At 45.2% G+C, this 13,689-nt stretch overlaps 1 protein-coding gene and 2 non-coding genes across 4 annotated transcripts in view; all 3 read right to left on the bottom strand.

Moving 5' to 3' along the window:
• Window positions 1–13,689, bottom strand: part of UBE4B (ubiquitination factor E4B) — a 153,857-nt gene that overhangs the window by 8,419 nt on the left and 131,749 nt on the right. For both annotated transcript variants that reach the window (XM_074380045.1, XM_039473879.2), the window contains 4 exons: window positions 13,072–13,198; window positions 10,011–10,155; window positions 4,688–4,822; window positions 2,017–2,208 (listed from right to left, as the gene is read on the bottom strand). In XM_074380045.1, coding sequence (XP_074236146.1) covers window positions 2,017–2,208; window positions 4,688–4,822; window positions 10,011–10,155; window positions 13,072–13,198 — 599 coding nt within the window. The remainder of the gene's footprint in view (window positions 1–2,016; window positions 2,209–4,687; window positions 4,823–10,010; window positions 10,156–13,071; window positions 13,199–13,689) is intronic.
• LOC120366164 (U6 spliceosomal RNA) lies at window positions 8,756–8,860 on the bottom strand. Its single transcript, XR_005580912.1, has one exon. It is a non-coding gene; the product is annotated as a U6 spliceosomal RNA (small nuclear RNA).
• Window positions 11,910–12,015, bottom strand: LOC120366147 (U6 spliceosomal RNA). Its single transcript, XR_005580895.1, has one exon. It is a non-coding gene; the product is annotated as a U6 spliceosomal RNA (small nuclear RNA).

Raw genomic sequence — 13,689 nt, 5'->3', positions numbered from 1 at the left:
ACCAACATGCCCAGCTAATTTTTTTTTGTATTTTAGTAGAGACAGGGTTTTACTATGTTAGTCAGGATGGTCTCCATCTCTTGCCCTTGTGATCCACCTGCCTTGGCCTCCCAAAGTGCTGGGATTACAGGTGTGAGCCACTGTGCCCAGCCTTAATTTTTGTTTTTTTAAGTAGAGATGGCATTTCACCATGCTGTTCGGGCTGGTCTGGAACCCTTGACCTCATGATCACCTGCCTCAGCCTCCCAAAGTGCTGGGATTACAGGCGTGAACCACCATGCCCAGCTCTTTGTGAGCACTTTAAGTGAACAGCAGAGACTGCGAATATGCACTCAGGGCCAGGCTGCCCGGACATCAATCTTGCCTTTGTCCCACACTAACTCTGTGACCTCGAGCAAGCTATTTAACCTCTCTGTGCCTCTTTCCTCACTTTAAAACAAGAAATTTTTTTGAGATGGAGTCTGGCTCTGTCGCCCAGGCTGGAGTGCACTGGCACAATCTTGGCTCACCACAACCTCCGCCTCCCGGGTTCAAGTGATTCTCCTGCCTCAGCCTTCCGAGTAGCTGGGACTACAGACGTACACCACCACACCCGGCTAATTTTTTTTGTATTTTTAGTAGAGACGGGGTTTCACCATGTTAGCCAGGATGGCATCGATCTCCTGACCTTGTGATCCACCCACCTTGGCCTCCCAAAGTGCTGGGATTACAGGCGTCAGCCACCATGCCCGGCAAAACAACGAATTTAATAGAACCTACATCACAGGATTTTGTGAGGACTAAATGGGTGGAGATATGAAAATTGGGTGAAATGCGGTATATAGTTAATAAACATGAGCTGTCAGAACGTTGCAATTGAGGCAGAACAGACCATGGAGTGCGGCCAGCTCTTTCTAGGATTACTAGAAGATCACACAGGGACAGCTTAGCCTAAATTGGTGGCTGTGGAAATGAAGCACACACAGACAGATCTGCTCACAGGAGACACATGGAATGAAGGAGAGGGACGACTGTAAAGAGAACCACACGAGGTTTTCAACCTGGACAACCACAAAAATAACAGCACTCTATCAGGAGACTGGGGAAGAAGATTCTGATTCCTTGAGGAAATCAGGCTGTTTTTGGAAATGTAATGTTTTTGTTAAGAAGGCCCTTAGAAAGATGGGGTAAGAATTCAACTGGAGAGGGATCAGAGCAGCAAATCTGCTCTTCACTTTTGTGTTTTAATTCATTAATATATTTATTTTTAGTTTTTAAGAGACGGAGTCTTGCCCTGTTGCCCAGGCTGGAGTGCAAGGGTGCCACCTTGGTTCATTGCAACCTCTGCCTCCCAGGTTAAAGTGATTCTCCTGCCTCAGCCTCCCGAGTAGCTGGAATTAACACATGCACACTACCACGCCCAGCGTGCGTGTGTAATCCCAGCTACTTGGGAGGGTTTTTTTTTTTTTTTTTTTTTTTTTTGGTATCTTTAGTAGAGACAGGGTTTCATCATGTTGACCAGGCTGGTCTTGAACTCGTGACCTTGTGATCTGCCTGCCTTGGCCTCCCAAAGTGCTGGGATTACAGGTGTGAGCCACTGCACCTGACCTACTTATTTATTTATTGAGACCGGATCTCATTCTCTCGCCCATGCTAGAGTGTGGTGGTGCAATCATGGCTCACTGCAGCCTGGCCTCAAGCAATCCTCCCACGCTGGCCTCCCAGAGCGTTGGGATTATAGGCCTGAGCCACTGTGCCCAGCCCAAATCTGCTCTTCCCACTCAAAGGAAAACAAGCCATTCATCTTCATTTACAACCGAGGAGTTCCCTGGTCACTGTGGTCATTATCTCCAATTACTTACTAAAAACTTCTCGAACCACAGTTTGTATCATCTGCCTTCATTTCAAGTAGGGAAAATCCAGGGACCAGTGGATATGTAATTGCACAGAATCTGCCAGTAAACTCACAGAGAGGCCAACTCAAATTGCCCAGTTCAGCAGCCCAAATCCAGACTCCCGGTGACATGGAGCACCGACCTGGTCGTCAGCAATGGCTTTCGCGAACCGAGCACAGTCCAGCTGCAAGTAAATATCCGTCAGTTGGTCCAACAGCTTCTTTGGTTCAAAGCCGTATTTCTCAGGGTTTTCAACTTTCAGGTCACGGCACTTGGGGCCACAGAGTTGCTGAAGATTAAAGTTCAGCATTGCAGCCAATCGCGGTCCAAGTTCCTAGGAAATCACAGGATAATAGGACAATTCATGCTGTTGAGACAAGTGAAAAGGACCAAAAACTCCCATTTCAGTGGAGGAACGGGAATTGGCTGGATTAATCTTCAAAGAATTCTTACATGTGCTGTGTATCATAAGCTGAAGAAAGACAAGACAACATTATATTCAACTTTACTCCCCATTTCTGATCTGATAATTCTAATACTTAATGGAATGCTGCAGGCTAATGAAATATGTATTTATAAATCCCCAAAAAAGCCAACCTTTTCTTTAAATTCATGCTTTTAATTAAAAAAAATTATCACTCCAAATTCATTAAGAAACAAATAAAAAAGAGAAAATTATACAAATCTCACCATCATCTGAGCCAAAAAATATTTGAATCAGCTCCTCCATCAGTATTTCATAAAATTTTTCCCCATAAATGTCAAAAGCCCCTGGCAGTTCGGTCTGTGCCATTCTTATGTACTTATCACATGCAAATAACAAAGTAATGCAAGGAAAGAAAAGTTATGCCTTAAATAGTTTAAAATCTAGCCAGTGAGACAGAGTAAACAAAACACCTGGAAAATAATAATCTGTGCAGTAATCTCCCAAGATGACCCAGTACACACGGCAGCTGGGCATATGTGGCTTTAAGCAATCCTGAAACAGGAAAATGTGGCTTAGAGAGCATTAAACACTGGCCATAAGAGGGAGTCATGAAAAAAAAAAAGAGGGAGTCATGAAAGCTTTCCTTGAAGTCACAAGGTTTTCATGAAATCTAATAACTGGATTTATACAAATTCAACATATGCTTAGCTTTTCAATAATTTGGTTTTGCACAGAGTACTGTATTTCATTGTTGAGAAGTTGTGAAATGAAGGAGTAATAATAGGACAGAGTTGGTCATTTTTTTTTAAGTAGGAGAGATCTGGGCTGGTCAGTAAAGGAGGTGAAAATGCAAAACTTAAAGGTTTGCAAAATGGAATTGCCTTTATACTTTGTCTGTGAAGACCAGATAGTAAATAGTGTAGTAAAGAAAATGAAAACATCACAGCGGGCACAGGCACAAGACTGGGGCAAAAGAACAGGGCCACAGTGTACAGATGGCTCAGGTCTATAAGCAGGCCTTAAAATACATTTATTTATTCATTTATTATTCTTTGAGACATAGTCTTGCTCTGTCACCCAAGCTGGAGTGGTATGATCTTGGCTCACTGTAACCTCTGCCTCCTGGGTTCAAGTGATTCTCCTGCCTCAGCCTCTCAAGTAGCTGGGATTACAGGTATGCACCATCACTTCTGGCTAATTTTTGTATTTTTAGTAGAGACGGTGTTTCACCATGTTGGCCGGGCTGGTCTCAAACTCCTGACCCTCAGGGGATCCACCGGCCTCGGCCTCCCAAAGTGCTGGGATTACAGGCATGAGCCGTTGTGCCTGGCCTTCTGCCAGGTACTTCTATGTGGTTTTAGCTTAATCTTCCCAACAAGTCTACAAAGCAGGTGGGTGTGTTGACGTTGTTATGGAGGAATCATCAACTATTTACTATCTGGCCTTCCACTCTGCAAACGTCTAAAGGAGGCGAGTATCTGGGCAGTGAGCTGTTTTCTTTCATGTTCCGTGGCTCTTACACCGAAATCTGTTGATGAAGAGACATGCAGTGGAAAGTGAAAAGAGGGGAAAAGAGTTGTACCCAGACCAGGGAGTGGCAACAGTGCCTCTGCTGGAGATGATGGGAGTCAGATAACGGAGGTCAGGGCCAATACAGAAAATCAGGGGAAATATGCAGTAGCATTACGTTCCACTGTAAAGTAAATGTGTCCACACAGGCAAACAGCTATTGAATCTTTTAGGTCCCTGCCTTGCCTTCCTCACTACCCTTGTCCTGGCCAAATATAAAACTCTTCAACGTTGTGGTGAGGGTGGCTGAAGCAGAGCAGAGGCCTTCAGTGATGTTGCTCAGTTTCAATTTCAGAAACAGGAAGCGGGGCTTGCTGGCTGAGGACAAACTCTTTGACTATTTGCAATGTACCATAAACCTTCGTGATGGCCGGCTCTCATTAACCTTTGGCTTATTGAGAGCTTCATCTAAGAAAGCCAAGACCTTACACAGTCTCAATTATTCTACTTAATATCCTTCAATTGTCAATGGATGTTACTTTATGTTTTTCTATAAATAAAATATAGGACTCAGTAATGGTAGAAATATGTTATGACTTCAATATTGATAATCCAATGTCCTGTCTAAGCAGAAAGTGCAGTAAGGCGTTTGGAAGTGCCTGTAGCCTATGTGGTGACATCAGACATCTGCTCTTCAGTCTAACAACAGAGTCTTGTATCAATGAGAATAACTGGGAACAAAATCAGTAAGAGAATTGCACTTTTTGGTGACTGTGATAGTAAAATTTCCAGGACTTCGACAACTGCTGAAGTTGTAAGTGAGAGAGTCTGAATGTGGAGTCCAAACCACCGAACAGAGCCCCTGGTTTCTACTCACCGGTCTGAGGAAGGGCTTCTGGACCTGCTTCGTGAGGATGTGGAACATGTCCACGGTTTCGGTGGCCAGGGCGAGGTAAGAGCGGGACACGCGCTCGTCCTGAGCAAGCTGAGACTGACGGGCCTGCTGCTGATCCTAGGACACATTGAACAGATGCCGAGTAAGGCTCGGTCCTGGTCATCAGCTCAGCAAAGCACCAAGCGCATAACTGGAAAGTGTGTGATAAAGCCAACATGCCTAGGGAATGAGTGAACTGCTCGCAACAGCAAATTCCCCAGGTAACTGAAGTTTCATCCTTTCAGCATCAGAGCTCGCTGGGACTTCCAGCCAGGTGACCTTGGTGCCTTATTTAACTCCCATGAGCCTCTGTTTCCTCAATAATAAAAGAAGTCACCATCAACTTCTATGCAGGATGAAATAAGAGAATCGAACATAGTACCTGACACACATTATGGTGCTAAGAAAGGGTAGTTTATTTCCCTTAATAGTAACTTTTACTTAGTCATCATCATCATTATTATTGTTATTTTATTTTTTTGAGATGGAGTCTTGCTCTGTCACCAGGCTAGAGTGCAGTGGCATAATCTCAGTCCCCTGTAACCTCTGCCTCCGGATTCAAGCGATTCTCATGTCTCAGCCTCTCAAGTAGCTGGGATTACAGGTGCACGCCACCACATCTGGCTTTTTTTTTTTTTTTTGAGACAGTGTCTTGCTGTTTCACCCAGGCTGGAGTGCAGTGCTGCAATCTCGGCTCACTGCAACCGCCACCTCCCAGGTTCAAGCCATTCTCCTGCTTCAGCCTCCTGAGTAGCTGGGATTACAGGCATGTGCCACCATGCTTGGCTAATTTTTGTATTTTTGGTAAAGATAGGGTTTCGTCATGTTGGCCAGGCTGGTCTTGAACTCCTGACCTCCTACTCACCACGGCCTCCCCAAAGTACTGGGCTTACAGGTGTAAGCAACTACGCCTGGCCTAATTTTTGTATTTTTAGTAGAGATAGGGTTTCACCATATTGGTCAGGCTGGTCTTGAACTCCTGACCTCAAGTAATCTGCCCATCTAGGCTTCCCAAAATGCTGGGATTACAGGTGTGTGCCACTGTGCTCAGTCAATCTTCATTATTTTAAAACTATGAGATGCAGTGTGCTACAGTAGGGAGGCCTAGCCTCTCTGCCCCTACAAGTGCCTGTGGACTACTAAGCTTTTTGAATTTTGTCTTTCCACACTGTGAGGCTGTCACACCACAGAACTGTCAGCATGCTTGCCTCTGGTGCTGTCTCCTCCCTCAACTCTGCCATGGGTGGGGGGGAGATAATAAGAGCTGTTCGACTCATGGGTACAATCAAGTACAGCACTGCAGGCTCTGACATGCACCAAACACAGACCCATCAGGAAAGACCTCAATGCTTACATCTGTGCAGAGGCCTTTTCTTGTTAGGGAAGGGAACACAGCTGGAACAGCTGAAGCTGGCTGGTGAGTGCCCTCTGGGTAAGTGCTGCTCCAGTCTGTGCTTGGTGGAGATTCTGCAGGAGATTCCAGGGGCACCTGCCTACTACTCCCTGGTCAAGAATGAGCCCACTGAAAGAAAGGCAGTGCCAGGAAAGACGAAAAAACAGCCAGGCGTGAACTACCTAAGTGCGTGCCTGGGCGTCTCAACAGGCCCTTCTACGGCCTTTGGGCACTGGAGATACTAAGACTCCCAAATCTCACGGAGCGCAGGGAGGATCTGCTTCATAAAACAAATACCCAAACAGATACACAGTAAATCTGACAGTGATGATGAAAAATGAAGCTGGGTTGGGGTCAGGGAATGCTATTCTGGAAAGGGTGGTCAGGGAAGGTCTCCCTGAGGGGGTGCCAAATACGTGGATATCTGAAGGAGTCGGGAAAAATCTGGGGAAGAGCATTCCAGGTAGAGGGAAGAGCAGGTGTAAAGGCCCTCACGTGTCAGTGAAGGGTCAGGAGGTGAGTCTGACTGGGGTAGGGTGAGTGGAGGAGAGATTGTCCGAAGCCGAGGGCAGAAGCACATTGAGGGGCCAGATCCTGCTGTGTGCTGTAGGCCACCCTCGTCACGGGATTTGGCTCTGAGTGAGAAAGGAAGCTTAAAAGGGCTGAGCTGAGTGCCAATATTGATCAGACTGAGACATTTAACACCATCTCTGATATGGACATGCTCAAGAGTGGAGGTTGAAGACCAAGCAGTGGGCTATTTTTCTTTCTTTTTTCTTTTTTTTAAGAGATGAGGTCTTGCCATGTTGCCCAGGCTGGAGTGCAGTGGCTATTCACAGGCGCAGTCCCACTACTGATCAGCATGGGAGTTTTGACCTGCTCTGTCTCTGACCTGGGCTGGTTCACCCTTCCTTAGGCAACATTATGGTCCTCTGCTCCCGGGAGGTCACCATATTGATGCCGAACTTAGTGCAGACACCCAATCAGCATAGTGCGCTACAGCCCAGAACTCCTGGGCTCAAGCGATCCTCCCACTTCAGCCTCCTGAGTAGCTGGGACTACAGGCATGTGCTACTGCTCCCGGTAACAGTGGGCTATTGCAATAACCCAGGTAAGGGATGCCAGTGGTCTGGAGACGGTGAGAAGAGGTTAGACAATGGATATATTTTAAGACAGAGCCTAGAGGCATTTGCTGAGAGAGGGAGAGAAATCAACAACAACTCCAAGGCATTGGGCCTGAGCAGTTGGTAGAATGAAGGTGCTATTTACTGAGACTGGGCAGACTCAGGCAGGAGATGAGGACATCAAGGGTTCAGCGCTGGACAAGGTGAGTTTGAGGCACCTATTCGACAAACACTTGGTCTAGAAATCTGGAGTCAGGTGAAATCTGAATTGGGGATAAACACACTGTAGTCTCAAGAATACAAGTATTTAGAGCCTTGGAATACATGAGATCACCAAGCAGTGACTTTCACCAGTGGGGCAACGGGTTATGTATGGGAGTGTTTCTAGCTGCCTGATGGCTGGAGTAGGAGGGTACGTCCCTGGCATTAAATGGCAGGAAACAGAGATGCTAAATGTCCTGCAATACATGGGATGGTTTCTCATCATGAGTTATTATTATACCATATGCTACTAGGCTCAAAATTCCAACTAGTGCCCTTGTTGAGAAACACTAACCTAGAGAGCACGAGTGGAAAGGAAACTGAAGCCTGAGGGCTGAGAGTTGGAGCTCGCCAAGCTCAGACGTCAGGCAGATGAGCAGGACAGCCAGGGCAGTGGGAGGTAGAAAGCGACTTCAAAGCCAAATAATTTCTGAAATATCAATTATTAGGAACTATTTGTGCCCTTTTCATCCATTAACAGAGGAAAAATCAATAGTATTTGTTCAGCTGGCTCACAAACAAAGGCTATTAAGTATTGACTCTGAATACGAGAACGTGCTATAGCCCCGCATTGCAACATCTAAAATATACGCCGGCCGGCCACGGTGGCTCACAACTATAATCCCAGCATTTGGGGAGGATGAGATGGGAGGACTGCCTGAAGTCTAGAGGTTGTAGGCTGCAGTGGGCTATGATCTGCCATTGCACTCCAGCCTGCGACAGAGCAAGACTCTGTTTTTCTTTTGTTTTGAGATGAGCCTTGCTCTGTTGCCCAGGCTGGAATGCAGGGGCATGATCTCAGCTCACTGCAACCTCCGCCTCCCAGGTTCAAGTGATTCTCCTGCCTTGGTCTCCCAAGTAGCTGGGATTACAGGTGCATCCCACCACACCCAGCTAATTTTTGTATTTTTAGTAGACACTGGGTCTCGCCATGTTGGCCAGGCTGGTCTCGAACTCCTGACCTTAGGTGATCTGCCTGCTCGGCCTCCCAAAGTGCTGAGATTGCAGGCATGAGCCATTATGCCTGGCCAAGACTCTGTTTCTATTAAAAAATAATAGAAAAAAATCTGCCACCACACCAGGCCAGTTTTTTCTATTTTTAGTAGAGATGGGGTTTCACCATCCTGGCCAGGCTGGTCTGGAACTCCTGACCTTGTGATCCACCCCCCTCGGCCTCCCAAAGTGCTGGGAGTAGAGGCGTGAGCCACTGCACCCAGCCTTAATATTTATTTTTAAAGGATGGAACGCTTTATGAATTTGCATGTCATCCTCGAGCAGGGGCCATGGTAATCTTCTCTATTGTTCCAATGTTAGTATACGTGCTGCTGAAGCAAGCACGTGAGACCTTATCTCTACAAAAAAAAAAAAAAAAAAAAATTAATTAGCCAAGCATGGTGGTGCATGCTTGTAGTTCCAGCTATTTGGGAGGTTGAGGCAGGAGGATCACCTGAGCCCAGGAAGTTAAGGCTGTGGTGTGTTATGATTCTGCTACTGAACTCCAGCCTAGGCAATAGATCGAGACTCTGTCTCTGTTTTTTAATAATAATAATAATATAAAACAAATAAGTAAATAAAATATAAGCTGGGCACACCAAGCACTGTGAATGGCATAAGTGGGTATTACATAAGAAAGGAGAAAGTGAGAATTTTTAGCTATGCTGATTGGCGAACACCAACCTGAGGGAGTATTTAGGACCTTACTCAGAGAATGGGTAGAACCTTAAAACACAAAAAGAAAAGCAGGTATATGGCAACTAAACATTGGTACACAGGGACAGAGACGGGAACAGCTGACACTGGGGACTACACCAGAGGGGAGGGAGGGGGGGCAAGAGTTGAGAAACTACCGCTGAGGTATCATGCGCACTCTCTGGGTGACAGGCTGAATCATAAAACCTCAGCATCACATGACATACCCACGTAACAAACCTGCACATGTATCCCATCCCCTGAATATAAAATAAAAGTTAAAACTGAAAAAGAAGAAAAAAAGGCTGGTGTTCGCCAGTCAGCAAGCCAGGCTTCTTTTCTATTAATCACTGAATATAAAAACCAAGATCAACTGAAAGGAAAAAACCCACCCCACCTCAGGATCCTCAGTGAGTCACACAGTTGCCTAGAGAAGCCCATAAGAACAAATCTTGTCCAGCAGACATAATTCTAGAGATTTCTTTCCTAATTATGTTCATGAATCTTAATATATTCAGACAATAAAAGCTCTTCTCCAAAAAAGCCCTTTAAAATGAAAAAGGCAGAGAAAGTTTTCAGTGTACATTTTCAAAGACTTCTCAATTCATTTCTTAGCTTCAGATAAAAATCTTTCAGATTTTTCCTATTCCAACCCTGCAATATAATTTCATGGAAGGAAAATCCCAGCAAGTCAGACTGCATATCATCAGACCCACAAATGCAGCCCCAAAGCAGTTCTGCCCATGTCCAGAGGCAGAGGCCCTGCAAAGCTGTCCAAGCATCTGGACCATGTCCTCACCCGGGGCAACTGGTCCCACTGTTCTTTGTTCTTCATCTCTTCCTGCACCTCATGGATTCGCTTCAGAGACTCCAGACTTTCATCGAGCAAAAATGTCGTGTCATTTATCAACATGTTTATATAGCGAACAAACTGCTTCCCGGAACTGGAAAGGCAATTATATTGTACATGGTCATACATCTCCCTGAAGCAGAATGCCACGGCAAATCCCAGGGGACAAGAGCCTCCACCCAGAGTGCAACTATCTCACCCTAAAAGCCTGCCTCCCCTGGCACAAGTCAGGCACTGTGGAACTCAAGGACTACCAAGCTTCTCTTTAGATTTTGTTAATCTGGTTTCTTTTTGAGACAGGGTCTCGCTCTGTCGCCCAGCCTGGAGTGCAGTGCACGATCACGGCTCACTGTATCCTGAATCTCCAGGGCTCAAGCAGCCTTCCTGCCTCAGCCTCCCAGTAGCTGGAACTACAGGCACATGCCACCACGCTCGGCTAACTTTTGTATTTTTTGTAGAGACAGGCACTTACGTTGCCAGGGCTGGTCTCAAACTCCTGGGCTCAAGCGCTCCTCCCACCTCAGCCTCCCAAAGTGCTGGGATTACAGTCATGAGCTACCGCACCTGGCCTAGATTTTGTTATTCTTTTAAATTGTTTGTAATAAGCTCATTTCTGTGGTGTTTTGGTGCCACCTTGCATGGCTTATGACAGTCAAGTGCTAAATATTTCAGAATTTTATAAGCAGATTCCCCTGGCACCTTAAATTGGGCAACAGAGGAAAGAGTCACACCATGGAAAACCAGCAAATGCTGACTCCCCCACCCGCCTTCCCAAAGCAGGCTTACCAGCACACCCCTGGCTCACTCCCTCAATGTTTTTAAGGAGAGAAAACACTTCTTCCAGACTAGAATAGGAAATACGCATATACTCACCAATATACCAAGAAAACACAAGTAATTAACCACATGTAAGATAACTACTGACAAAGTTATTCCTTATAACAAAGACAGACACACTGAAGAAAAATTGGAACCTATAATATTGATAAAGTGGTATATTAACTAACTTTAGAACCTGCATCTTCCAATCTAAGGAACTGTTCCGCAGGTCACGTTACAGTGAGAGAACTTGGTGAACTCAAATTGCTTGGCCTACCTCTGTTAGACTCTGGAGCTGCCAGATTGTAGAGAAAAGAGAAGCTACACTTCAGGGTCTACAACCATGTCACTGGGGGTGGCAAACCCATGCCTGGGGAAGAGAAGTTCCCGTGAACAAGGACAGGAGGCCTTGATCTCAGGAACATGGCAGGTTCAGGACAAGCTCTCTCATCAGCACCATTCAGACCAAGGCATGGGTCAGCCTGGTATCTTAAGCCTGTGCCAGGCTTTAATTGGAACACAGTTCTGCCCATGAGAGCAGTTTACGGAAACAAAAAATTAACTTAAAGAATTTATTTAGGCCGGGCATGGTGGCTCATGCCTGTAATCCCAGCAATTTGAGAGGCTGAGGCAGGTGGATCACAAGGTCAGGAGTTCAAACCAGCCTGGCCAAGATGGTAAAATCCCGTCTCTACTAAAAACTACGAAAAGTAGCTGGGTACGGTGCAGGCACCTGTAATCCCAGCGACTTAGGAGGCTGAGGCAGGAGAAATGCTTGAACCCAGGCAGCAGAGGTTTCAAAGAGCCAAGATCATGCCACTGCACTTCAGCCTGGGCAACAGAGTGAGACTCCGTCTCAAAAAAAAAGTTTACTCCACAAAAATCTATCTAGCAAATAGTTATTCCACTGGCAATGTACATCATTGACTAGTAATTCAGTTAACAAGTATAGCTAGATTTGATCAAAGATCTAACATGGGTTGCAAAAGATCCAAGTAGATGGGATAAAATTTTATTTCTATTTTTTAATTTTATATGGAATGCTTCACGAATTTGCGTGTCATCCTTGCACAAGGGCCATGCTAATCTTCTCTGTATCGTTCAATTTTAGTATATGTGCTGCCGAAGCGAGCACAGGATAAAATTTTTGAAGCATAATTTAAGAGTTCAGCATCTACATCTACCTTTCGTTTTTAGGCACTGACAGATAATTGAGAAGGGAATACTACTGTCCAGGTTTAAGCAGTCACTCAGATTTCTGGTAGGTATACGCAAAGTCTTTAATTAAGGTTTAGGGCCTTACCACAAAGAATGACACTTTAAATGATAACCCTGACCCCATTGTTGTAAAATCTAAAGTCCTTCCAACATTCAAGAACACTAAGATTGGCTGGGCGCGGTGGCTCACGTCTGTAATCTCAGCACTCTGAGAGGCCGAGGCAGGTGGATCACCTGAGGTCAGGAGTTCGAGACCAGCCTGACCAATATGGTGAAACCTCATCTCTATTAAAAAATAATAATAATTAAAAAAAAAAAAGACACTAAGATGTCGTTTCACTCATTCTGACAACTTCATTTAACACTGTAATCACAGAAACACCAAAAAACACTTAGCCCATCATCTCAGCATATTTATAAAATCTTTTCTCTTCCTTTTTTTTTTGAGACAGAGTCTCGCTCTGTCACCCAGGCTGGAGTGCAGTGGCACAATTTTGGTTCACTGCAGCCTCTGCCTCCTGGGTTCAAGCAGTTCTCCTGCCTCAGCTTCCCAAGTAGCTGGGATAACAGGTGTGAGCCACCACACTCGGCTAATGTTTTGTATTTTCAGTAGAGACGGAGTTTCACCATGTTGGCCAGGCTGATCTTGCACTCCTAATCTCAAGTGATCCACCCGCCTCGGCCTCCCAAAGTGCTGGGATTGCCAGGCATGAGCCACCACACCCCGCCCTATAGCATCTTTTCTTCTGTACCTCCCCCAAAGTATCTTGACAAATCTAAAGTTCAGCAGTATCTTGCAAGTAAAGCCATTTAAAAAATCCTGCCCACATTTAGTGGCACCTTGTGGTAAACTCAAAGGAGTCTGAGACCAAGCAAACAGTCAACAAGAACCCAGCTGTGAAAGCTTTTAAGCTGCAATCCTACCTGTGATTTGCAAGAAAGCAAGTTGTGACATTAGGGGCCCCATACTCACTTGAACTCCTCCATAAAGGTGCCATGGTGAGCTATGTTTTGCCAAAGGCTTTTAAAAATGGTGCTAATATGATAGCGAATTGTGAACTTGTCATAAAACTCGCTGGTGGCTCCGGTATGCTCAACATCTAAAGAAGAAAGACAAAGGGACTGAGGGGTATGTACTTTCTTACTTTCCAAATCCAGTTATTGCCCCAACAATGATAGCGACTGAATGTAAATCTGCAAAATCAGAGAGCTGGTGAAATTTTGCACCTCTCTTGCATGTAAGGCAGGACAGAAATTATGAGCTGCTTTTAAAGACAAAAGTTTCACAATGAAGATTTGACAATGACACAACACGGAAAGGAACAGGGCTAGGAAAACCCCCATCACTGGGATAACATCCACTTACCAATGGCCAAAAGCTGAATTATCATACTCCCTCCCCAATTTTAAGTTATTAATTTACAGAAATTCTATGGCACCTCAAATGGACATCCTTCACCAGATAAAAAGTTAGGTTTAATTTTACTGAGGATCACATACCTATTAAATGTGTCTATCCTAGTGGCCATTTTTGGTGTCAAAAAAAAAAAAAAAAGTGTCTATCACCCCTAAACCTATAAAGAGGGGGAAA

The sequence above is a fragment of the Saimiri boliviensis genome, chromosome 11 (genome assembly GCF_048565385.1).
Source record: "Saimiri boliviensis isolate mSaiBol1 chromosome 11, mSaiBol1.pri, whole genome shotgun sequence".
In the NCBI taxonomy this organism is placed as follows: domain Eukaryota; kingdom Metazoa; phylum Chordata; class Mammalia; order Primates; family Cebidae; genus Saimiri; species Saimiri boliviensis.
The sequence above is the reverse complement of the archived record's forward strand: the minus strand, read 5'-3'. Positions and strand labels throughout refer to the sequence as shown.